Genomic DNA, 24,310 nt, shown 5'->3' on the forward strand with positions numbered 1-24,310 from the left:
CCAACTTGTTGGGTGCATACAGTATAAACAGCGAGTCAGATTTTCTGACTCCAGCCGTCCTTTAAATGTATATTTTTAAGGCTCTGACAACGTCCAACAACTTGGAGTCCTTCAAGTCGTCTGTAGCCGCAGGCACTACAATAGGCTGGTTCAGGTGAAACGCTGATACCACCTTAGGGAGAAAATGCGGACGCGTCCGCCGCTCTGCCCTATGTCGAATGGAAAATTAAATAAGGGCTTTTATAAAACAAAGCCGCCAGTTCAGATACTCTCCCGGCCGAAGCCAGGGCCAGTAACATAGTCACTTTCCATGTGAGATATTTCAAATCCACATTCTTTAGTGGTTCAAACCAATTGGATTTGAGGAAATCTAAAACTACATTTAGATCCCACGGTGCCACCTTAGGCACCACAGGAGGCTGTATATGCAGTACTCCTTAGATAAAAATCTGGACCTCAGGGACTGAGGCCAATTCTTTTTGGAAGAATATTGATAGGGCCGAAATTTGAACCTTAATAGATCCCAATTTGAGACCCATAGACAATCCTGATTGCAGGAAATGTAGGAAAACGACCCAGTTGAAATTCCTCCATCGGAGCACTCCGCTGCTCGCACCACGCAACATATTTTCGCCAAATACGGCGATAATGCTTCGCGGTGACTTCCTTCCTTGCCTTTATCAAGGTAGGAATGACTTCTTCTGGAATGCCTTTTCCTTTTATGATCTGGCATTCAAACGCCATGCCGTCAAACGCAGCCGCGGTAAGTCTTGAAAAAGACAAGGACCCTGCTGAAGCAGGTCCCTTCTCAGAAGTAGAGGCCACGGATCGTCCGTGACCATCTCTTGAAGTTCCGGGTACCAAGTCCTTCTTGGCCAATCCGGAGCCACTAGTCTTACTCCTCTTTGCCGTATAATCCTCAATACCTTTGGTATGAGAGGCAGAGGAGGAAACACATATACCGACTGGTACACCCAAGGTGTTACCAGCGCGTCCACAGCTATTGCCTGCGGATCTCTTGACCTGGCGCAATACCTGTCCAGTGTTTTGTTGAGGCGAGACGCCATCATGTCCACCATTGGTTTTACCGAACGGTTTAATAGCATGTGGAAAACTTCTGGATGAAGTCCCCACTCTCCCGGGTGAAGGTCGTGTCTGCTGAGGAAGTCTGCTTCCCAGTTGTCCACGCCCGGGATGAATACTGCTGACAGTGCTATCACGTGATTCTCCGCCCAGCGAAGGATCCTGGCAGCTTCTGCCATTGCCCTCCTGCTTCTTGTGCCGCCCTGTCTGTTTACATGGGCGACTGCCGTGATGTTGTCCGACTGGATCAACACCGGTCTTCCTTGAAGCAGAGGTTCCGCCTGGCTTAGAGCATTGTAGATTGCTCTTAGTTCCAGAATGCTTATGTGAAGAGACTTTTTCAGGCTCGACCACACTCCCTGGAAATTTCTTCCCTGTGTGACTGCTCCCCAGCCTCTCAGGCTGGCATCCGTGGTCACCAGGATCCAATCCTGCATGCCGAATCTGCGGCCCTCCAATAGATGAGCCTCCTGCAACCACCACAGAAGGGATACCCTTGTCCTCGGCGACAGGGTTATCCGCAGGTGCATCTGAAGATGCGACCCTGACCATTTGTCCAACAGATCCCTTTGCATGGAATCTGCCGAAAGGGATTGCTTCGTAAGAAGCTACCATTTTTTCCCAGGACTCTTGCATTGATGTACAGACACCTTTCCTGGTTTTAGGAGGTTCCTGACCAGGTCAGATAACTCCTTGGCTTTTTCTTCGGGAAGAAAAACCTTTTTCTGAACTGTGTCCAGAATCATCCCCAGGAACAGCAGACGAGTTGTCGGCATTAATTGGGATTTTGGAATATTCAGAATCCATCCGTGCTGCTTTAGCACCTCTTGAGATAGTGCTAAACCCATCTCTAGCTGTTCTCTGGACCTTGCCCTTATTAGGAGATCGTCCAAGTATGGGATAATTAATACGCCTTTTCTTCGAAGAAGAAATATTATCTCGGCCATTACCTTTGTAAAGACCCGAGGTGCCGTGGACAAACCAAACGGCAGCGTCTGAAACTGATAGTGACAGTTTTGTACAACGAACCTGAGGTACCCCTGGTGTGAGGGGTAATTGGAACGTGGAGATACGCATCCTTGATGTCCAAGGATACCATAAAGTCCCCTTCTTCCAGGTTCGCTATCACTGCTCTGAGTGACTCCATCTTGAACTTGAACTTCTTTATGTACAGGTTCAAGGACTTCAGATTTAGAATAGGCCTTACCGAGCCATCCGGCTTCGGTACCACAAAAAGAGTGGAATAATACCCCTTCCCTTGTTGTAGAAGAGGTACCTTGACTATCACCTGCTGAGAATACAGCTTGTGAATGGCTTCCAAAACCGTCTCCCTTTCTGAGGGGGACGTTGGTAAAGCAGACTTCAGGAAACGGCGAGGTGGCTCTGTCTCTAATTTCAACCTGTACCCCTGAGATATTATCTGCAGGATCCAGGGATTTACCTGCGAGTGAGCCCACTGCGCGCTGTAATTCTTGAGACGACCGCCTACCGCCCCCGAGTCCGCTTGCGAAGCCCCAGCGTCATGCTGAGGCTTTTGTAGAAGCCGGGGAGGGCTTCGGTTCCTGGGAAGGAGCTGCCTGTTGCTGTCTCTTCCCTCGTCCTCTGCCTCGTGGCAGATATGAATAGCCCTTTGCTCTCTTATTTTTAAAGGAACGAAAGGGCTGCGGTTGAAAGGTCGGTGCCTTTTTCTGTTGGGGAGTGACTTGAGGTAGAAAGGTGGATTTCCCGGCCGTAGCCGTGGCCACCAAATCCGATAGACCGACCCCAAATAACTCCTCTACGCATCGCCTGTCCACTGTCGTGTCCATAAAGCTCTTCTGGCCGAAATGGACATAGCACTTACCCGTGATGCCAGTGTGCAGATATCTCTCTGTGCATCACGCATATAAAGAAATGCATCCTTTATTTGTTCTAACGACAGTAAAATATTGTCCCTGTCCAGGGTATCAATATTTTCGATCAGGGACTCTGACCAAACTACCCCAGCACTGCACATCCAGGCAGTCGCAATAGCTGGTCGTAGTATAACACCTGCATGTGTGTATATACCTTTTTGGATATTTTCCATCCTCCTATCTGATGGATCTTTAAGTGCGGCCGTCTCAGGAGAGGGTAACGCCACTTGTTTTGATAAGCGTGTTAGCGCTTTGTCCACCCTAGGAGGTGTTTCCCAGCGCTCCCTAACCTCTGGCGGGAAAGGGTATAAAGCCAATAACTTCTTTGAAATTAGCAGTTTTTTATCGGGGCACCCCACGCTTCATCACACACGTCATTTAATTCTTCTGATTCGGTAAAAACTACTGGTAGTTTTTTCACACCCCACATAATACCCTGTTTAGTGGTACCTGTAGTATCAGCTAAATGTAACATCTCCTTTATTGCCAAAATCATATAACGTGTGGCCCTACTGGAAAATACGGTTGATTCGTCACCTTCACCACCGGAATCAGTGCCTGTGTCTGGGTCTGTGTCGACCGACTGAGGCAAGGGGCGTTTTACAGCCCCTGACGGTGTTTGAGGCGCCTGGACAGGCACTAATTGAGTGTCCGGCCGCCTCATGTCGGCAAACGACTGCTTAAGCGAGTTGACGCTATCCCGTAATTCCACAAATAAAGGCATCCATTCTGGTGTCGACCCCCTAGGAGGTGACATCCTCATATTTGGCAATTGCTCCGCCTCCACACCAATAACGTCCTCATACATGTCGACACACACGTACCGACACACAGCAGACACACAGGGAATGCTCTATACGAAGACAGGACCCACTAGCCCTTTGGGGAGACAGAGGGAGAGTCTGCCAGCACACACCAAAAAGCGCTATATATGACAGGGATATCCTTATGATTAAGTGCTCCCTTATAGCTGCTTTTATATTAATATATTGCCATTTATTTTGCCCCCCCTCTCTGTTATACCCTGTTTCTGTAGTGCAGTGCAGGGGAGAGACCTGGGAGCCTTCCTGACCAGCGGAGCTGTGACAGAAAATGGCGCCGTGTGCTGAGGAGATAGGCCCCGCCCCTTTTTCGGCGGGCTCGTCTCCCGCTATTTAGTACATTTAGGCAGGGGTAAATATCTCCATATAGCCTCTGGGGCTATATGTGAGGTATTTTTAGCCTTTTTAAAGGTTTTCATTTGCCTCCCAGGGCGCCCCCCCCCCCCAGCGCCCTGCACCCTCAGTGACTGCCGTGTGAAGTGTGCTGAGAGGAAAATGGCGCACAGCTGCAGTGCTGTGCGCTACCTTAAGAAGACTGCAGGAGTCTTCAGCCGCCGATTCTGGACCTCTTCTTGCTTCAGCATCTGTGAGGGGGCCGGCGGCGTGGCTCCGGTGACCATCCAGGCTGTACCTGTGATCGTCCCTCTGGAGCTTCATGTCCAGTAGCCAAGAAGCCAATCCATCCTGCACGCAGGTGAGTTCACTTCTTCTCCCCTCTGTCCCTCGTTGCAGTGATCCTGTTGCCAGCAGGAATCACTGTAAAATAAAAAACCTAAGCTAAACTCTCTAAGCAGCTCTTTATGAGAGCCACCTAGAATTGCACCCTTCTCGGCCGGGCACAAAAATCTAACTGGAGTCTGGAGGAGGGTCATAGGGGGAGGAGCCAGTACACACCACCTGACCTGTAAAAGCTTTACTTTTGTGCCCTGTCTCCTGCGGAGCCGCTATTCCCCATGGTCCTTTCAGGAACCCCAGCATCCACTTAGGACGATAGAGAAAGATGGAATTCTTGAGAACAGTGATTGCGGGCCTGGAAGAAAAGGAATTCATGGTTTCCTTGGTTATCAAGGACGCCTACCTTCATATTCCAGTTTGGCCACCTCATCAGACTTATCTGAGGTTTGCCCTACTGGACGATCACTACCAGTTCCAGACACTACCCTTCGGCTTGTCCACAGCTTCAAGGATATTCACAAAGGTAATGGCGAAGATGATGTTCCAGCTTCGGGTCCAGGGGGTCAATGTTGTTCCTTACCTGGATGATCTCCTGATAAAAGTTAGATCAAGGGAGCATTTATTGCTCCATATCGACCGCACTATCCAACTTCTGTCAAATCATGGGTGGATTCTCAGTTTACAGAAGTCCCACCTGGAGCCAACTCAGCGGCTCCTGTTCCTGGGGATGTTACTGGATACTGTGGCCCAGAAGGTGTTCCTCCTGGAGGACAAAGCGAGAACACTTCAGGAGCATGGTGTTCCGACCTGCTCGAGTATCTATCCATCTTTGCATAAGATTGTTGGGGAAGATGGTTGCCTCATACGAGCCAATCCAATATGGGAGGTTCCACGCCAGAACATTTAAATTGGATCTCCTGAGCAAGTGGTCCAGATCACATCTACAGATGCACCGGATGATACGGCTGTCACCTCAGGTCAAGATTTCCCTCCTGTGGTGGCTGCAGTCCTCCAATCTCCTGGAACGCTGGATTGGATCCTCCTCACAATGGATGCGAGTCTAAGAGGATGGGGAGCTGTCACCCAAGGGGCGCAGTTCCAGGGCAGGTGGTTATCCCACGAAGCCCTCCTACCAATCAACATTCTGGAACTTCGGGCAATCTACAATGTTCTGCTTCAGGCCTCTCCTCTGCTCAAGGATCATGCGATCCAAGTACAGTCTGACAACGCCACAGTAGTGGCGTACATCAGTCGGCAAGGAGGGACAAAAATCAGAGCCTGCATGCGAGAGGTGTCAAAGATACTCTTCTGGGCGAGCAATGTCTGCAATCATCATTCCGGGAGTGGACAACTGGGAAGCGGACTTCCTGAGTCGTCACGATCTCCACCCAGGGGAGTGGGGGCTCCACCATCAGGTGTTCCAGCAGATCATCGACCAGTGGTGCTGCCCACAAATAGACATGATTGCTTCTCGACTCAACAAGATGCTTCACTGGTCTGGTATTGCTCACGAAACAGGGACCCTCAGGCGAGGGCAGTGGATGCACTGACGTCTCCTTAGCCTTACTGTCTGGTCTACCTGTTTCCTCCGATTCCGTTGCTCCCAAGGGTGCTCAAGCGAATCAGAAATCAAGGAGTCCAGGCAATTCTGATTGCCCCGGATTTGCCTCTGAGGGTGTGGTACGCGGATCTTCTGGATATGTCCATCAAAGACCCTTGGCCATTACCACTAAGAAGAGATCTTCTTCAACAAGGACCGTTCCTCTACCCGGACTTACGGCGACTTCGTTTGACGGCATGGAGGTTGAGCAGAACATCCTAGCTCACAAGGGCCTTTCCAAAAAGGTTATTGCTACCATGGTTCAGGCCAGGAAACCTGTGACGTCAAAACACTATCATCATATCTGGAGAAGATCTGTCTCTTGGTGCGAGGAACGCACGTATCCGCCGGCAGAGTTCCACTTGGGACGTTTCTTACGTTTCCTGCAGGCTGGTGTGGATAAGGGCTTACGTCTGGGTTCCATTAAGGTCCAGATTTCAGATCTCTCGATTTTCTTCCAGAAGAAATTGGCAGTGTTGCCAGAAGTCCAGACCTTCTTGCAAGGGGTACTCCACATACAACCTCCTTTTGTGCTGCCTACGGCACCCTGGGATTTGAATGTGGTGTTGGAATTTCTGCAGTCCTCCTGGTTTGAACCTCTGATGACGATAGAAGGCAAGTACCTCACATGGAAGACGGTGATGTTACTGGCCCTGGCTTCTGCTCGCTGTGTTTCAGATTTGGGGGCCTTATCATGTAAAAGTCCCTACTTGCTCTTTTATGAGGACAGAGCGGAGCTCAGGACTAGGCAGCAGTTCCTGCTGAAGGTTGTCTCTGCGTTCCCCCTGAATCAACCTATTGTGGTTCCGTCCAGTTCTGACACTTCTGCTCCTCTGGAGGCATTGGATGGTGTGCAAGCCTTGAAGATCTATGTCAAGCGAACATCTCAGATCAGATAGAGTGATTCCTTGTTTGTGCTCTATGATGCGCAGAAAAAGGGTTGTCCTGCTTCGAAGCAGTCCATTGCTCGTTGGCTTAGGCTTACTACCCAACAGGCCTATGTATCGGCAGCCTTACCTGTTCCTAAGTCTCTGAATGCCCACTCTACAAGATCGGTGGGCTCTTCTTGGGCGGCTGCCCGTGCAGTCTCGGCCTTGCAGCTGTGCAGAGCTGCTACCTGGTTGGGGAAGAACACTTTTTTGTAAAATCCTACACGTTTGATACCCTGGCCAAGGAGGATACCCAATTTGGGCAGGCGGTGATGCAGAAGTCTCCGCACATTCCTGCCCGTTCTGGAAGCTTTGGGACGTCCCCATAGTACGAAGTCTCCCCAATATCCCTTATGGATGCTAGAGAAAATAGGATTTTAATTATCTACCGGTAAATCCTTTTCTCGTAGTCCATAAGGGCGCCCGCCTCAGTGCGTTGACTTTTCTGCAGGTTATCTTTTATGTGGTTGCCTGTTCAGCTGTTGCTGTTTGTTTCCAGCCGTTGCTGGTTGTTTTATGCTCGTGGTGTGCTGGTGTGTAAATCTCACCACTTATTGTTATGTTCCTTCACTCAAGTATGTCCTTTCTCCTTCGTGCACTGTTTTACCTATAACTGCCTGTGGGAGGGGGCATAGAGGGGAGGAGCCAGCACACCCAGTTGAAGAAATTGAAAGTGCACTGGCTCCTTTTGGACCCCGTCTATATCCCCCATCGTACTAAGTCCGCCCAATATCCCTTATTAACTACGAGAAAAGGATTTACCGGTAGGCAATTAAAATCCTGTTTTAGATCAATTATCAAAATGCAAAGTGAATGAAAAGAAATCTAAATTAAATCCATATTTGGTGTGACCACCTTTGCCTTCTAAACAGAATTAATTCTTCAATGTACACTTGCATGTTTTTTGAATGAACTTTGTAGGTAGGTTGTTCCAAACTCTTGGAGAACTAACCAGATCTTCTGTAAGTGTAGGCTTGCTCAAATACTTCTGTCTTTTTATGTAATCCCAGATATGATGTTGAGATCAGGGCCATATCCACTTCCAGGACTGCTTGTTCTTTTTGCTGAACATAGTTCTTGATGACATTGGCTATACAGTGCATCCGGAAAATATTCAGTGCCTCACTTTTTTTCGCATTTTGTTGTGTTACAGCCTTATTCCAAAATGGAATAAATTAATTTTTTCCCTCAAAAATCTACACACAATACCCCATAATGATAACTCGAAATAGTTTTTTTTTTGTTTGTTTGTTTTTGCAAATTTATAAAAAATTAATCACATGTACATAAGTATTAAGTCTTTGCCATAAAACTCAGTTTAGCTCAGGTGCATCCTGTTTCCACTGATCATCCCTAAGATGTTCCTACACCTTAATTGGAATCCACCTGTGGTAAATTCAGTTGATTGCACATGATTTGGAAAGGCACACACCTGTCTATGTAAGGTCTCACACTTGACCGTGCATATCTCAGCACAAATAAAGCATGAAGTTAAAGGAATTGTCTGTAGACCTCCAAGATAGGATTGTCTCGAGGCACAAATCTGAGGAAGGGTACAGAAAAATATCTGCTGCTTTGAAAGTCCCAATGAGCACACTGTCCTTCATCATCCGTAAATGGAAGAAATTCAGAACCACCAGGGCTCTTCCTAGAGCTGGCCGGCCGACTAAACTGAGCGATCGGAGGAGAAGAGCCATAGTCGGGGAGGTGACCAAGAACCTGATGGTCACTCTGTCAGAGCTACAGCATTTCTCTGTGGAGAGAGGAGAACCTTCCAGAAGGACAACCATCTCTGCAGCAATCCACCAATCAAGCCTGTATGGTAGAGTGGCCAGACGGAAGCCACTCCTTAGTAAAAAGCACATGACAGCCAGCCTGAAGTTTGCCAAAATGCACCTGAAGGACTCTCAGACCATGAGAAACAAAATTTCTCTGGTCTGATGGGACAAAGATTAAACTCTTTGGCGTGAATGCCAGGTGTCATTTGTGGAAGTGAAGCGCTGTGAATACTTTCCGGATGCACCGTATGTTTGTGGTCATTGTCCTGCTGCAGAATAAGTTTGGAGCCAATAAGACGTCTCCTTGTTGGCATTGCATGATGAATAAGTACCTGCCTGGATTTCTCAGCATTGCAGCACAGAGATACGGGCAACATTGAGGACCGTAGACTCAGTGGTCGGCCAAGGAAGCTTAGTTCATCATATGAAAAACACATCATGCTTCGCTTCGAAATCGCAAGATGTCAGAACTGGCAGAAGCTGGTGGGACCCAGGTACACTCATCTACTGCTCGAAGAAGTCTGCCTAGAAGTGGTCTTCCTAGAAAAATTTCAGCCAAAAAGCCATACCTTTGACTTGGAAACAAGGCCAAGCGACTAAACTATGCTCGAAAACATTGGAACTGGGGTGCAGAAAAATGGAAGCAGGTGCTCTGGACTGATGAGTTAAAATTTGGTTGTAAGAGAAGGCAACTTGTTCTCCAGAGGGCTGGAGAGCGGTACAATAATGAGTGTCTACAGGCAACAGTGAAACATGGTGGAGGTTCCTTGCAAGTTTGAAGCTGCATTTCATCAAAAGGAGTTGGGATTTGGTCAGCATTTAGGATGCCCTCAATGCTGAGAAATATAGGCAGGTACTTATCCATCATGCAATACCATCAGGGCAGCGTCTTATTGGCTCCAAATTTATTCTGGAGCAGGACATGCCTGGACAGCCACAAGTTGGCAAAGTCTGCAATAGGGCATATAAATTGCATTTAGCTGACCGACAAGGGTTTGCTGATGCATATTGGGCCTGATTCATAGCAGTGCGGTATTGCACAGCCGCAGTGCAGCAGCAACACCAGACAACTAATATGCCAATGCTGCAAAGAAATCTGTAGGAAAAAGATGCCTTATGCCAGCGTTGCAGATCCAAATGCTGTGTACGGAGACCCGCATCAGATTACCGTTGTGATGGTCACAGCCCTCAGCCATCGGAGTAAGCCTCGGTTTACTCAGAGTGACTGGCAAAACTGCTCAGCCAGGACCATGAAGTCTGCATCGGAAGACGCAGTCCGTGGCTTGGCCATTCCAACAGAACGCTGTCCTGTGCCGCCCCTAAACTGCTGCAGCATGTCAGTCAGACTCTCCCTGCCATCGGACTTGTACACAAATCATTGGGATTGCTCAGAATCGCGCCCATTGTCCATATTCTGGGGTATATTGTTGTCTTTATATTAAAATTGATAGAGTAGCTGTATTTGGACTTGCAAATAATTGCCTTATTGTCCTGCTTCAAGAGTATGCATTTGATGCATTACTTTGATTTCAAAATGGAAAAGAAAAAAAAAAATACTGATGGAAATAAAAAGCTACGATGCATATTGCTTGTGCTGGTGAGATGTTGACACCAGAATGTCAGTACGGTCTGAACATGGATGGAAAGTCGACAATGACAGAAAGTCAACAGACACAGGGGTATATGCAATTGCGGTCGAATTCCCGAAATTGTCGAATTTCGGGAATTTTTCGCCAAAAAAAAAAATTCGACAATGCAATTCAGTACTTTCCGACAAAAAAACGGACTTTCAAAATTCGACTTTTTGAAATTCGACTTTTGACAAATTCGACTTTTTTGCAATGATACAAATGCTGCAATTCGACCAAAGTCTATTCAATGGAAGTTTGGAAATTCGACAACAGTGCTTTTAGACAGTAAATTCGTCATTTTCAATCCGCCACACTTTGGTGGGGGAATCTAATAAAAAAAAATTAAAACATGTTTTTTTTGTGTTTTTTTTTCTTGGTAATATCCTATCTATTTATATTAGAAGGGATTAGGTACTTGGTTTGTCTTTTTTGGAGGCACAAGTATTATTTATATATTTTTAAAAATAATATTTTTTTATTTTATTTTTTGGATGGAATGGTAAAATCCCTGAAAAAAATGGCGTGGGGTCCCCCCTCCAAAGCATAACCAGCCTCTGGCTCTTCGAGCTGGTCCTGGTTCTAAAAATGCGGGGGGGAAATTGACAGGGGTTCGCCCGTATTTTTAAAACCAGCACCGGGCTCTGCGCCTGATGCTGGTGCAAAAAATACGGGGGACAAAAAGAGTAGGGGTCCCCCGTATTTTATACACCAGCATCGGGCTCCACTAGCTGGACAGATAATGCCACAGCCGGGGGTCACTTTTATACAGCGCCCTGCGGCCGTGGCATTAAATATCCAACTAGTCACCCCTGGCCGGGGTACCCTGGGGGAGTGGGGACCCCTTCAATCAAGGTGTCCCCCCCCCCAGCCACCCAAGGGCCAGGGGTGAAGCCCGAGGCTGCCCCCCCCCCCCCCATCCAAGGGCTGCAGATGGGAGGCTGATAGCCTTGAGAAAAATGTCAGAATATTGTTTTTTCCAGTAGTACTACAAGTCCCAGCAAGCCTCCCACGCAAGCTGGTACTTGGAGAACCACAAGTACCAGCATGCGGGAGAAAAACGGGCCCGCTGGTACCTGTAGTTCTACTGGAAAAAAAATACCCAAATAAAAACAGGAGACCGACACCGTGAAAGTAAAACTTTATTTCATACGTCGACACACACATACTTACCTATGTTCACACGCCGACATCGGTCCTCTTCTCCAAGTAGAATCCAGGGGTACCTGAAAAGAAAAGATAAATACACTCACCTCATCCATGGTCCAGAGGTAAATCCACGAACTTGTCAAAAAAACAAACCGGACACCCGTACCACACGGACTGAAAGGGGTCCCATGTTGACACATGGGACCCCTTTCCACGAATGCAGAGAGACCCCCCCTGTGACAGCTGTCACTGAAAGGTCTCGTAAGCCAATCAGCGAGCGCAACGTCCTTGCACTCTGCTGATTGGCTCTGTGCGCGTCTGAGCTGACAGCGCATCGCAAAGCCTCTCCATTATATTCAATGGTGGGAACTTTGCGGCTAGCGAAGGGGTCACCCGCCGGTCAGCGGCTGACCGCGGGTAACCCACCCACTGACGGCAAAGTTCCCACCATTGAAAGTAATGGGAGAGGCTTTGCGATGCGCTGTCTGAGGTCACACGCGCACAGCCAATCAGGTGAGCGCCACGGAAGTAGCGCTTCCTGATTGGCTGAAGGGACCTCAGTGACAGGAGTCACGTGGTGTCCCGGCATTCGGGGAAAGGGGTCTGATGTGTAAACATGGGACCCCTTTCAGTCCGGCATGGTACGGGTGTTCCTGTTTTTTTTTTAACAAGTACGTGGATTATCTCCCGGACACTGGATTGAGGTGAGTCTAATTTTTTTCACAGGTACCTCGGATTGTCGGAGACTGTGACAGTCGGCGTGTCAACATAGGTAAGTATGTGTGTGTCGGCAGTATGTAATAAAGTTGTACTTGTCACGGTGTGTGTGTCCTGTTTTTATTTGGGTATTTTTTTTCCAGTAGTACTACAGGTACCAGCGGGCCTGTTTTTCTCCCGCATGCTGGTACTTGTGGTTCTCCAAGTACCAGCTTGCGGGGGAGGCTTGCTGGGACTTGTAGTAGTACTACTGGAAAAAACAATATTCTGTCATTTTACTCAAGGCTATCAGCCTCCCATCCGCAGCCCTTGGATGGGGGGGACAGCCTCTGGCTTCACCCCTGGCCCTTGGGTGGCTGGGGAAGGGGGACCCCTTGATTGAAGGGGTCCCCACTCCCCCAGGGTACCCCGGCCAGGGGTGACTAGTTGGATATTTAATGCCACGGCCGCAGGGCGCTGTATAAAAGTGACCCCCGGCTGTGGCATTATCTGTCCAGCTAGTGGAGCCCGGTGCTGGTGTATAAAATACGAGGGACCCCTACTCTTTTTGTCCCCCGTATTTTTTGCACCAGCATCAGGTGCAGAGCCCGGTGCTGGTTTTAAAAATACGGGGGATCCCCTGTCAATTTTTACCCCGCATTTTTAGAACCAGGACCAGCTCGAAGAGCCCAAGGCTGGTTATGCTTTGGAGGGGGGACCCCACGACATTTTTTTCCGGGTTTTTTTAATTTGCGGCAAAATCCGGCAAATCGTCCGTTTTTCGCCTGCGGGACTGTCAAATCCGTTTTTCATTGAATATGGTGAATTCCGGCAGCCACCTGCCGGAATTCACCTGTCGAATTGTGTCAAATTAAAAAACGGCGATAATTTGCCGCGATTCGCCGTGAATTGCATATACCCCACAATGTCTAGAGATAATGGGGGTAATTCTGAGTTGATTGCAGCAGCAAGTTTGTTAGCAATTGGGCAAAACCATGTGCACTGCAAGGGGGGGAGCAGATATAACATGTGCAGAGAGAGTTAGATTTGGGTGGGTTATTTTGTTTCTGTGCAGGGTAAATACTGGCTGCTTTATTTTTACACTGCAATTTGGATTTCAGTTTGAATACACCCCACCCAAATCTAACTCTCTCTGCACATGTTATACCTGCCCCTCCTGCAGTGCACATGGTTTTGCCCAACTGCTAACAAATTTGCTGCTGCGATCAACTCAGAATTAGGCCCAATGGGGGTAATTCCAAGTTGATCGCAGCAGGAATTTTGTTAGCAGTTGGGCAAAACCATGTGCACTGCAGGGGAGGCAGATTTAACATGTGCAGAGGGAGTGAGATTTGGGTGTGGTGTATTCAAATTGAAATCCAAATTGCAGTGTAAAAATAAAGCAGCCAGTATTTACCCTGCACAGAAACAAAATAACCTACCCAAATCTAACTCTCTCTGCAAATGTTATATCTGCTCCCCTGCAGTGCACATGGTTTTGCCCAACTGCTAACAAATTTGCTGCTGCGATCAACTCAGAATTAGGCCCAATGGGGGTAATTCCAAGTTGATTGCAGCAGGAATTTTGTAGCAGTTGGGCAAAACCATGTGCACTGCAGGGGAGGCAGATTTAACATGTGCAGAGAGAGTTAGATTTGGGTGTGGTGTGTTCAATCTGCAATCTAATTTGCAGTGTAAAAATAAAGCAGCTAGTATTTACCCTGCACAGAAATAAAATAACCCACCCAAATCTAACTCTCTCTGCACATGTTATATCTGCCTCCCCTGCAGTGCACATGGTTTTGCCCAACTGCTAACAAAATTCCTGCTGCGATCAACTTGGAATTGCCCCCAATATTAGCTGATTTTAGGGTTAGGTAAGACCCCTATGGAAAACCGAATGATCAACATGCCAACTGTGCCATTATGTCGTGCTTAACATTTTGAATATCTGCTTTTCATACCTCAACCGTTGGTTTCGGTATCTAGCTAGAACTGAAGACGTGCGATCATATTATGTGGGTAGCTAGTCTTTTCTTGCTCTCTTCTTCAAACATACACAGACGTGGACAAATTTGTTGGTACCCTTTTATGGAAAAAAGTACCCATGGTTTTTCTCTGAAATAACTTGAAAGTGACAGAAGCAGTTGATGTCCTGCATTGTATATTCCGTATTTAATAGAACTACGTCTTTGCCTCTGATTTTTTATTTGACAGAATATTTTAAATACTAAAACCAATGAAATGGCATGGACAAAAATGACGGGACACTTAAGTTTTAATATTTTGTTGCACAGTTATTTTCTGTAACTCTCAATGAGACTTCTGTACAGTAGTTTGGTCCAATCTTCCTCTGCTCCAGCTGTTTCATGAGTGCCTTCTCCAGACTGCACTGTAGCCAACCAGCATGAATGTGTCATCCTGGGTCTACTTCCATGTAGCCTACTGTCACTCAAAAAGCATTGGATGGTGTAATCAGATACTGATGTACCTTGGAGTTCAACTTGTATTTATTTGAAAGTATTCCTTGGCTCTGTTTAATCTGGGGTTGATTTCGCTAACGTCCTAGTGGATACTGGACAGTAGTATCATTACATTAGTACCATGGGATATAGATCGAGTCCGTTGGAGCCTGGCTATTGAAGAAATCATTGGTGTGTGCTGGCTCCTCCCCTCTATGCCCCTCCGCCAGACTCTGTTTAGAAAAATCTGCCATATAATACTAAAGACAACTCTTCCCTCTTCTTTTTTTTGTGATTCGATATACTTGTGTCTCAATTCTAAATAGAGGATTCTGATCTGATGGGTATGGGTCATTGGGTCGACCCAACTTAGGTCGACATTAATTAGGTCGACCACTGAAGGTCAACGTTGCCATTAGGTCGACAGGGGCGTTAGGTCGACCAGTCAAAAGGTCGACATGAGGTTGTTGGTTTTTTTTACTGTTTTTGGTGTCATTTTCTCCGTAAAGTGACGGGGAACCCAAATTAGTGCACAGTGTCCCCTCGCATGGCTCGCGGATAGCGTTGCTATTCTTTGTTATGGTTGGTGTTGGTTCGTTACCTCACCGCTTTCGGGTTATTCCTTCTCTCATGGTATGTCCGTCTCCTCGGGCACAGTTTTCCTAGACTGAGTCTGGTGGAGGGGCATAGAGGGGAGGAGCCAGCACACACTATTGATTTCTTAAAGTGCCAGGCTCCAATGGACCCAATCTATACCCCATGATACTAATGTCATCCCTGTATCCTCTACGGACTATGAGAAAAGGAATTACTAGTAGGTATTAAATTCCTATTTTTCCTCTTGGGGCCACATACATGCTGGTTGGCTACAGTCCCATGGTCTTAAACGTTCTTAATAGTGATGAGCGGATTCGGTTTTACTCGGTTCTCAAAACGGCATCTTATTGGCTATCCAAAACACGTGACATCCGTGAGCCAATAAGATGACGTTTTGAGAACCGAGTAAAACCGAGTAAAACCGAATCCGCTCATCACTAGTTCTTAATATTTGCAACTGTGAGTCAGAGGGACATCAAGCAGATGGTCTTGTAGCCTTTACCTTTAACTTGCTTGTCTATAATTTTTCTTTCTGATCTCCTTAGACAACTTTTTCACTTGCTTTCTCTTTTCCATGCTCAGTGTGATGGACACGATGATACCAAACAGCAGGGTGACTACTTTTCTCTATTTAAATAGGCTGAATTAGAAGATTGAGGACATGTGATACTACTGTAATTCAAGAAAGCAATTCGTATGAAATGTCCTATAATCCACTTGTTTCTTATTTTTTCTTTGGGGTACCAACAAATCTATCCTGGCCATTTTAAAATACCTTCAGAAAACAAGCAATAAATGTCTGTCTATTCACGGTTTCTTTTGCTTTATTCTATGATATGCCAAAGGCATGCAGGTATACATGAGGCAATAGCTTTTAATTTCATCACTTTTCAGGAGGAATGAAGCATTGGTTCATGTTTGTACAGTTTAGAAATGAATTCTGGAGAACCAGAAAGTGTATGAGAATGGCTCACTAGCTGGTTGCGAGTGCAGTTATTTTCCTTAATATTGCTTGTATTACATGTTAATTGTAACTTTTTTTTTTTTTTTTTTTTTTTGGTCTTTAGGGGAGGAGAGGACTTAATTGTAACACAGTTCCAGTCACAAAGAATCTTGAAGATAGCGATAAAAGAAAAGACCACAACAAGGAAAACAAGGATATGGAAGAGGAGTTTGACAAAAGTGAGGAAAAAAAGGAAAATGACACTACCCCAGCAAGGAGGAGCCTAACATATAGAATGAAAGACCGAAGAAGCTGGAAGCAAGAGGACTCTGAGCAAGAGTCTGATGAGGATGATGATAAGCTAAGTGACATGTAAGTGAATAGTTTAACATCAAGGCGTTATATCGACCTCACTGCTCACCCTGTTTTGTTTATTTCAAGAATCTCTGCTTGAAAACTTAAAGTATTTTCATGGAAGAAAGGGTATTATCTCTACATAGGGCTGGATTCATTACGAGAGGTTGTTCGTGTGGACAACCCCTTTTAAAGTGTCTACTATGTGATGGTGTATGTGGACTCATTTTCAGACCAAATAATGGATACAGGAATAACTCGGTAATGTGAACGCCCAGGAGCAGAGCCGGCCCTAACCAATATGAAGCCCTAGGCAAAATTTTGGCTGGTGCCCCCTAGCACCACCGCTGGTTCTGCCTCTGACCTTGCACCTCTTTCCCAGCACCATCACCCCTCACCCATAGCAGTCCTTGTACCCCCTATATTTTAAATAGGAACAGTTCACACATTTGACGCACAGCCCAAAAAGGGGTATCTTCTTGCTGGGAAGGGGCATGGCCACACAATAGTAACCCCAATTACACCACACAGTACTGCAACTTTATTCACATTTTATCTTGCAATAGTGTCCATAATTCATATTACATCCCACAGTAGTATCACTTTACCTTATAAACCTTACTCCTCACAGTAGAGCCCCTTATTCACATTACATCACACTGAATTGCTCCTTATTCACATTACACCACACCTTATTGCTCTTTATTCACATTAGACGACACAGTAGTGCCCTTTCTATATGCAATGCCACATAGTAGAGCATCTTATACACATAATGCCACACATTAGTAATGCATTTATACACAATTCCACACAGTAATGCCCTTACACATATGAGACATATTAATGTCCTTATAAACATAATGCACCTTACACATTATGACAACCTTTATTAATGCCTGCAAAGTTGAGTAGTGGAAGCACCTCTGGCAGCCGCCCATGAGGCACCCACTGATCTGGTAGTATGAGCACCAGTCGGAACCGGAACCTGGTTACCACAGGAAATATAAGCTTGTCGAATGGCAAGTCTAATCCATCTAGACAAAGACTGCTTAGATGCTGGCCAAACCTTCTTTGGACCATCATAGAGAACAAACACATGGTCTGACCTTCTGAAGGACAACGTAACTTGTACGCATATTCGTAAAGCTCGGACAACATCCAAAGACACGCCCCCATCTGCGAATCCCTGAAAAGATGGGACTACAATCAGCTGGTTTACGTGAAACCCGAAACGATCTTAGGAAGGAAATCTGCTCTTGTACGGAGTTCTGCCCTATCCTCATGGAAAATTAAAAACGGAGTCTAACATGATAAGGCTACAAACTCAGAAAACTCTCCTGGCCGAAGCCCAGGCAAGTAATAACGTGACCTTCCAAGAGAGATATTTCAGGTCTGTTCTTTCCAACGGCTCAAAAGTTGGTGATCTCAAAAATTCCAACAACAAATTTAAGTCCCACGACGCAGTGGGAGGACGGAAAGGAGGTTGTACCCTCAGAACCCCCTGTCAAAAGGTCTGAACCTCTTGTGAGGATGCTAACCGCTGTTGAAATAGGATGGAGAGAGCCTAAACGTGAACCCTCAAGGAACCTAGTCTGAGTCCTTTATCCAGACCAGCTTGAAGGAAAAGCAGAAGTCTGGATAAGTGGAAATTCGTGTTCCAGACACCAGTCCATGTACTTCTTCCAATGTCTGCAGTAGTGCATGGCATTAACCGACTTCCTATCAACGATCATCGTAGGAATAGCCGTTCTTGGTATCCCTCTGTCTCTTAAGATCCAGGTATCAATACCCATGGCGTTGAACGTAGCCTGTTCAGGTCTGAGTGGAGGAATGGCCCCTGATATAGCCGGTCCTTCCTTCAAGGTAACCGCCAAGGGGCCTCCGCTAGTATCCCCCTTAAGTCCGAGTACCAACTCCTGCGGAGCCAATCTGGTGCTATGAGAATTGGCCATACTCATTCTCGTAGTACCCTTCTCTTTGGAGAATTCGGGGTATGAGTGGGAAAGGTGGAAAAATTTAAACCGTTCTGTAACACCAAGGAAGTGTCAGCGCGTCCACTTCCTCCGCTGCTGGATCTCTTGTCCTGGACACATATCTGGGCAGCTGATGATTTTGTAGAAACGCCCTCAGGTCCACCTGAGGTAGACCCCATCTACTCACCATCATGTCGAAGATCTGTGTAGGCACCACTCGCCTGGATGCATGGCCTGGCGACTGAGATAATCTGCTTCCCAGTTCTCGTTTGACCGTTGACTAGATCTTCGGCTAAGAGAAGCGCATTGTAACCTGCTCTCAGTTCGAGAACGTTTATGGGTAGGCCGCCCTCCTGTAAAGTCCATTTGCCCTGAAACTGATGGGTCTCTATGACAGCAACCCCAACCTCTTTGTTGTGAGAATCCTCTGCTGCAAGGTTTTTGTGTAACGACCACCAAATTAAGGAGATCCGTTTCTTTGGTGGAAAGCTGATATTTCGATGCAGGAGCCAGTGCGACCCTGGTCCCTGAGCAATTAGGTTCATTTGGAATGGACGGTAGTGAGGTCTGCCGTACTGGAGAGCCTCCAAAAGACGCCACCATCATCCCGAGAAGTTGCACAGAGGTGTTCAGGTAAACCGTCTGTGTTCTCAGTACCTGAGTCACTAGCCTCTGTAGGTCCTGGATCTTGTTCTCTGGTAAGAATGCCCTCAATCTTACTGTGTCTAAGAGGAGACCTAGGTATTGAATCAGTTGTGTTGGCCTGAGGTTAGATTTCTGGAAATTCACCATCCACCCATGTTGAATGAGAAGTTGATGAGATGTCTAAGCCTCCTTGATCAGCTGTTCTTGAGAGGAGGCTTTGATCATGAGATCGTCTCAATCCTACCACCATTACTGCCATGATCCTTGTAACGAGACCTTGGGCTGATGATAGACTGAATAGTAGGACCCTTAATTTGGTAGGGATCCTTCACCAGTGCAAATTTTAAGTAAGCTTGGTGGGGTGTCCAAATCGGGATATGAAGGTACGCATCCCTTATGTTCATGGATACCATTAACTCTCCTAGTTCCAAACCTGCAATAACTGACTGGATTTACTGCATCCTGAATCTGCAAACCGTTAGGAATTGGTTTAAAACTTTTAAAACTTAGAATTGGTCTGACCGGGCCATCCGGTTTTGCACCACCAAAAGATTTGAATAAAAATCCCGTTCCACCTTGAGGATCCGGGACTTGCGATATAACCCTTTGTATGTAGGAGTCTTTGAATTTGCCGCCTGTAATGCTACTGCTTGCAATGGACACCTAAGCCCTCGCGCTGTAAAGAAACGGACTGTGTACGTTTCTGAAACTATCCTGTAACTGGGAAATATCTAGTTGATCCAGACTTCTGGTGAGGTGCTGGTCCAGGCGTCCCGAAGACCTTCCAACTCTGAACCCACCAAGGGGAACCCCAGTTGAGCAGGGAGACTGTCATTGTACGGGTTTGTCAGCAGGTTTGTTCTGCTTTCTGGGTGTCGACTGTGAACGACTTATACCTCTGGTTCCCCGAGTCTGTTGTTCCAAAACCTCTTCTGGCTCGGCACGACATTGATCGAATTAATTTAAACACAGGTCCCGAGTAACCTCCTCTAACAAGTGAAGTGGTTCTCGAGTAAGAAGTAGGTAGGAAGGTAGATTTCACAGCAGTTGCCTGCGAAATCCACTTGTCTGACTCAGGACCAAATAACATCTCCCTTCTCTGAGCCATAAAATTCTTCTAGCCGAAAAAGGCAGGAACCGAGATGGGGGGCAATATTTTCTAGCGTCCTTTGAAACCGGGCACATATTAGCCGCTGATTCTCGAATATGCTCTGCTTACTGAGAAACCTCCTCCAGGCTACCTTTTTACGCCCAGCCCATGTGACAATGTGCTGGTACAAAAAATTGCTTCTGATGCAGTGTGACCTGACATATCCTTTACTGCGGTCACGGTAATCATAGGTGACATTGCCTTCTTTGAAAATCCACCAGAGGCGGCACCTCCCATTTAGCCATTACACTTTTTGATACAGGATTATTAACTTCAAACCTCCGTGGCACTTGAAAGCGTTTATAAGGTTGCTTCCAAGCTCTCGCCATCTGAGTCTGGAGAGTTTGAGGAATAGGGAGCACTACTGGCAACGATTTGTGGGATACGAATAAATCGAAAACTCTCTGGGACCTTAACTTCTTACTCCTTGAAGTTAAGGGTCTCCATAACCACTTCTATAAGGGAATCTAAACTCCTGATCTAAAGGCAGACTTAATTATCTCACCTTTATATCTATGATAAGACCCTCTTCCTCCTTCGTGTAAGATGAAGTGGGTTCCCCATCCAAGTACTAACAAGGCCTGTCCCTGCTTAGCTTCCGAGATCAGACGAGATCAGGCGTGTTCAGTCTGAATCGTCTTGCTCGCATTGCTTAATGCTTGCGCAGGAGGGATTAATTTAAATCAGAAATTCCTCCATAGTCCTTGAGAATCCCTCAGCCCCTTGTTTGCGGGATTCTGACATTTCTTTTGAAATGTCTATCAGGGCTTGCTCCCATGACTTTGGCGGAGCCTTTTTCCCGTGTTGAGCGCCCTTAACTAAACAGGCAACGCATACCCAGGAGCCGCACACCCTTGTACTCCTCTTACTACATCTTGTAGAAACAAAATGAGTCTGTGTTTTTGGTAAGTGCTTTTGACATTTGAAGCCGTACCTCATAGAGCGTTCCTCAGTGCTTTCCTCCTTTTAATAGGAACAGAAAGACCGTAACGGGTGATGAGAATAAAGGTACACTGGATTCACCTAGCTGGATCTTTCTATATACTACACACAACACAAAGAAATATATATATTTTTTTTTATAATAATAATAATATCACCAGCCTCGTTGCAACCCTCGCACCCCCAACTGTATTTTAGTGCTGAGGTCGGGGTTGTGATCCAGTCGTTCCCATTGTTTCATCGGGATCTTTTGTTTAGAAGTCCCTTGAAAATCTAAAGCATACAAATGCCTGTTAGAATACATTGAAAATCAATTGCAGCAGAGTCCTAAATACAAATGTCCAGTAGAGGGAGTAATGCTCTATTTTAATAACCCCTCCCTCTGCTCTGACTGGCCAGGAAGCCTGCCTATTCTAAAGGAGGTCTAATACTGCCCAATAGAGACTTTTTTGGCGCCTCAATTCAGTTTTAAAAACGGCAGCCATTTATTTAATAAATGTATATTTTCTAAAGCTCTCTGTTGTCCTTCCTAGCGGTCACTCTCCCCCTTTTACGGCTTCCCCAAGGCCGGACTTACTAGCAAGAGGGTCTGTGTCTATGCATCCCCCCTTTGTTGTCTCCCTCAGCCCTCCGTTGGCGACGGGAGGGGACGAGAGACTATTTGAGCGGGCGGTGGACGCACTTTCCAAACGCCCCGTAGTATGTGGGGATGCTGCCGCTGGCATATGCGCTGTGTTTCCCTCAGCCCTCCGCTGTGGCGGGCGGGGACGAGAGACTATTTGAGCGGGCAGTGTGAGGTGGACGCAGTTCTCAAGCGCCCCGTAGCATGTGGTGATGCCGCTGACCGGCGCGCTTTTCAGCGTGCGGCGGGAGGTCAATCCCAAGCGCCCCGCTGTATGCGGGGATGCCGCCGCTGACAGCCGCGCTGTGTCTCCCTCAGCCCTCCGTCTGTAGAGGAAGGGGGGCGAGCGGGGGAGCTGACATGCAGCGGGAGTATAAGCCGGCCAGGGAGTGTTTGAGCCCGCGCTGTGTATTTAAAAAGGAGGGGGAGCAGCGGGGGAGCTGCGCTGCTAGCCTGCCAGGGCTTAAGTTATAGGAAGTCTGAAGGCAGCAGCATGCACACTGGCCAGATAATAGTAATATCTTTAACCCTCATGTCTGCCTTACTATCTAAGGCCCATATTAACCCCCAGTACTCACTGACCCCTGGAATTGCTGACTGTGCTCCGGATTTTCCATAGAGAGATGCAGATCCCCTTTATTAGGGATCATTGTCTCTCTAATTTAAAGGCTTTTGTCCCCCTTTTCATTAGGTTGACGCAGCCTGAGTTTTCTGTAATGGAGCAGGAGCTCCCTTCTGTGCCTTGTACCTCCTAGGCACAATTTTTCAAACTGATCGATGAGGGATGTGAAGGGGGAGGAGCCGGCTGTGCAGACGATGCTAATTTTAGATTGTGCCACACCTCCGGTTGCAAGCTTCACACCCCTACTGTATAAGACTCCAGTGTCCCCTAGTGGATGAAAGAGAAATACTGTGCTTATGAATGTACCCTTCAAATGCTGGATCGCTTTATATTTACATGGCAATTTAGATTTCAGCTTGAACACACCCCTCATTGCACATTTTAAGTCTGCCCCACCTGCAGCGCAACATGGATTTGCTTTACTCCCAGCTTCCAATCAGGCCGTTAATGTTTAATCATTCTCAATAGTCCTTGCCCCAGTGGAGCGAACAATCTAAGGGTTTTTTTCAATTGAAGTCGGATCCATTCCGACATGCATTTGTCGGAATGGATCCGACAACCCCTATTCAAATCTCATCTCAATTCGACTTTTTCAAGTCGAATTGAGATGAGGGACCCAGAGGAGGAGAGGGGAAGGGGGAGACGGGGGACAGCCGCCGGCAGACGGAGGAGATCAGTGCTACAGTAGCGCTGCAGGAGGATGTCACACAGGTGCCCGACCTCACGGTAGTGTCCACCCAGCTCTAGCAAGTCTGCTGGAGCCGGGTGGACGCTGCCGTGAGCGGCGCGGCTGTGTGACATCCTGCTGTAGCGCTGATCTCCTCTGGCTGCCCGCGGCAGTCCCTGTCTCCCTGTGGCTCTCCCCCCTCTCCTCCTCTGGGTCCGCATCTCAGTCCGACATCTTTTGATGTCGGACTGAGATGGTCGAAAAGGGGGTTAAAACCTGTCGGTTTTGGCCCCGTTTTCGACACAAGCATGTGGATCGGCAGCTATTCCGCTGATCCACGTGCTTTTCGACAAGTCGAATTCATCGACTTGTCGAAAATATTGAATAGGTCGAATCAGGATTCGACCTTTAAAAAGTTGAAAACTGCAGTCTTTTCGACAGACGGCAGTTTTCGACTTCAATTGAATATACCCCTAAATTCTCTTCCTCACAAACATTTGAATTGTGGAGGAAAGCAGAACACCCTGGGAGGAAACCCACACCACACCCTGGGAGAACAATACAACCGCCACACAGATAGGTTCAGTTGTGGGAATAGAACCTATAAACCTAGTTCTGTGAGGCAGCAAGGTTAATCATCATGCAATACATTATAATACATTGCTCAGCTTTCATTTCCGATTATTAAAAGTGTTGGAAAACTGTCTTTTTCTTTTCTCTAACGTCCTAGAGGATGCTGGGGATTCCGTAAGGACCATGGGGATAGACGGGCTCCGCAGGAGACATGGGCACTTTAAGAAAGAATTTAGTTCCTGGTGTGCACTGGCTCCTCCCTCGATGCCCCTCCTCCAGACCTCAGTTTGATACTGTGCCCAGACGAGCTGGGTGCTTTTCAGTGAGCTCTCCTGAGTTTACTGATAGAAAGTATTTTGTTAGGTTTTTTATTTTCAGGGAGCTCTGCTGGCAACAGACTCCCTGCATCGTGGGACTGAGGGGAGAGAAGCAGCCCTACTCTCTGAAGCTAGGTCCTGCTTCTTAGGCTACTGGACACCATTAGCTCCAGAGGGATTGGTACG

The 24,310-nt window shown here is 47.0% G+C and overlaps 1 protein-coding gene across 4 annotated transcripts in view; it reads left to right on the forward strand.

Moving 5' to 3' along the window:
• Positions 1-24,310, forward strand: part of ARID4A (AT-rich interaction domain 4A) — a 201,586-nt gene that overhangs the window by 144,706 nt on the left and 32,570 nt on the right. For all 4 annotated transcript variants that reach the window (XM_063947995.1, XM_063947996.1, XM_063947994.1 and 1 more), the window contains exon 16: positions 16,381-16,628. In XM_063947995.1, coding sequence (XP_063804065.1) covers positions 16,381-16,628 — 248 coding nt within the window. The remainder of the gene's footprint in view (positions 1-16,380; positions 16,629-24,310) is intronic.

The sequence above is a fragment of the Pseudophryne corroboree genome, chromosome 12, assembly GCF_028390025.1.
Source record: "Pseudophryne corroboree isolate aPseCor3 chromosome 12, aPseCor3.hap2, whole genome shotgun sequence".
NCBI lineage: Eukaryota > Metazoa > Chordata > Amphibia > Anura > Myobatrachidae > Pseudophryne > Pseudophryne corroboree.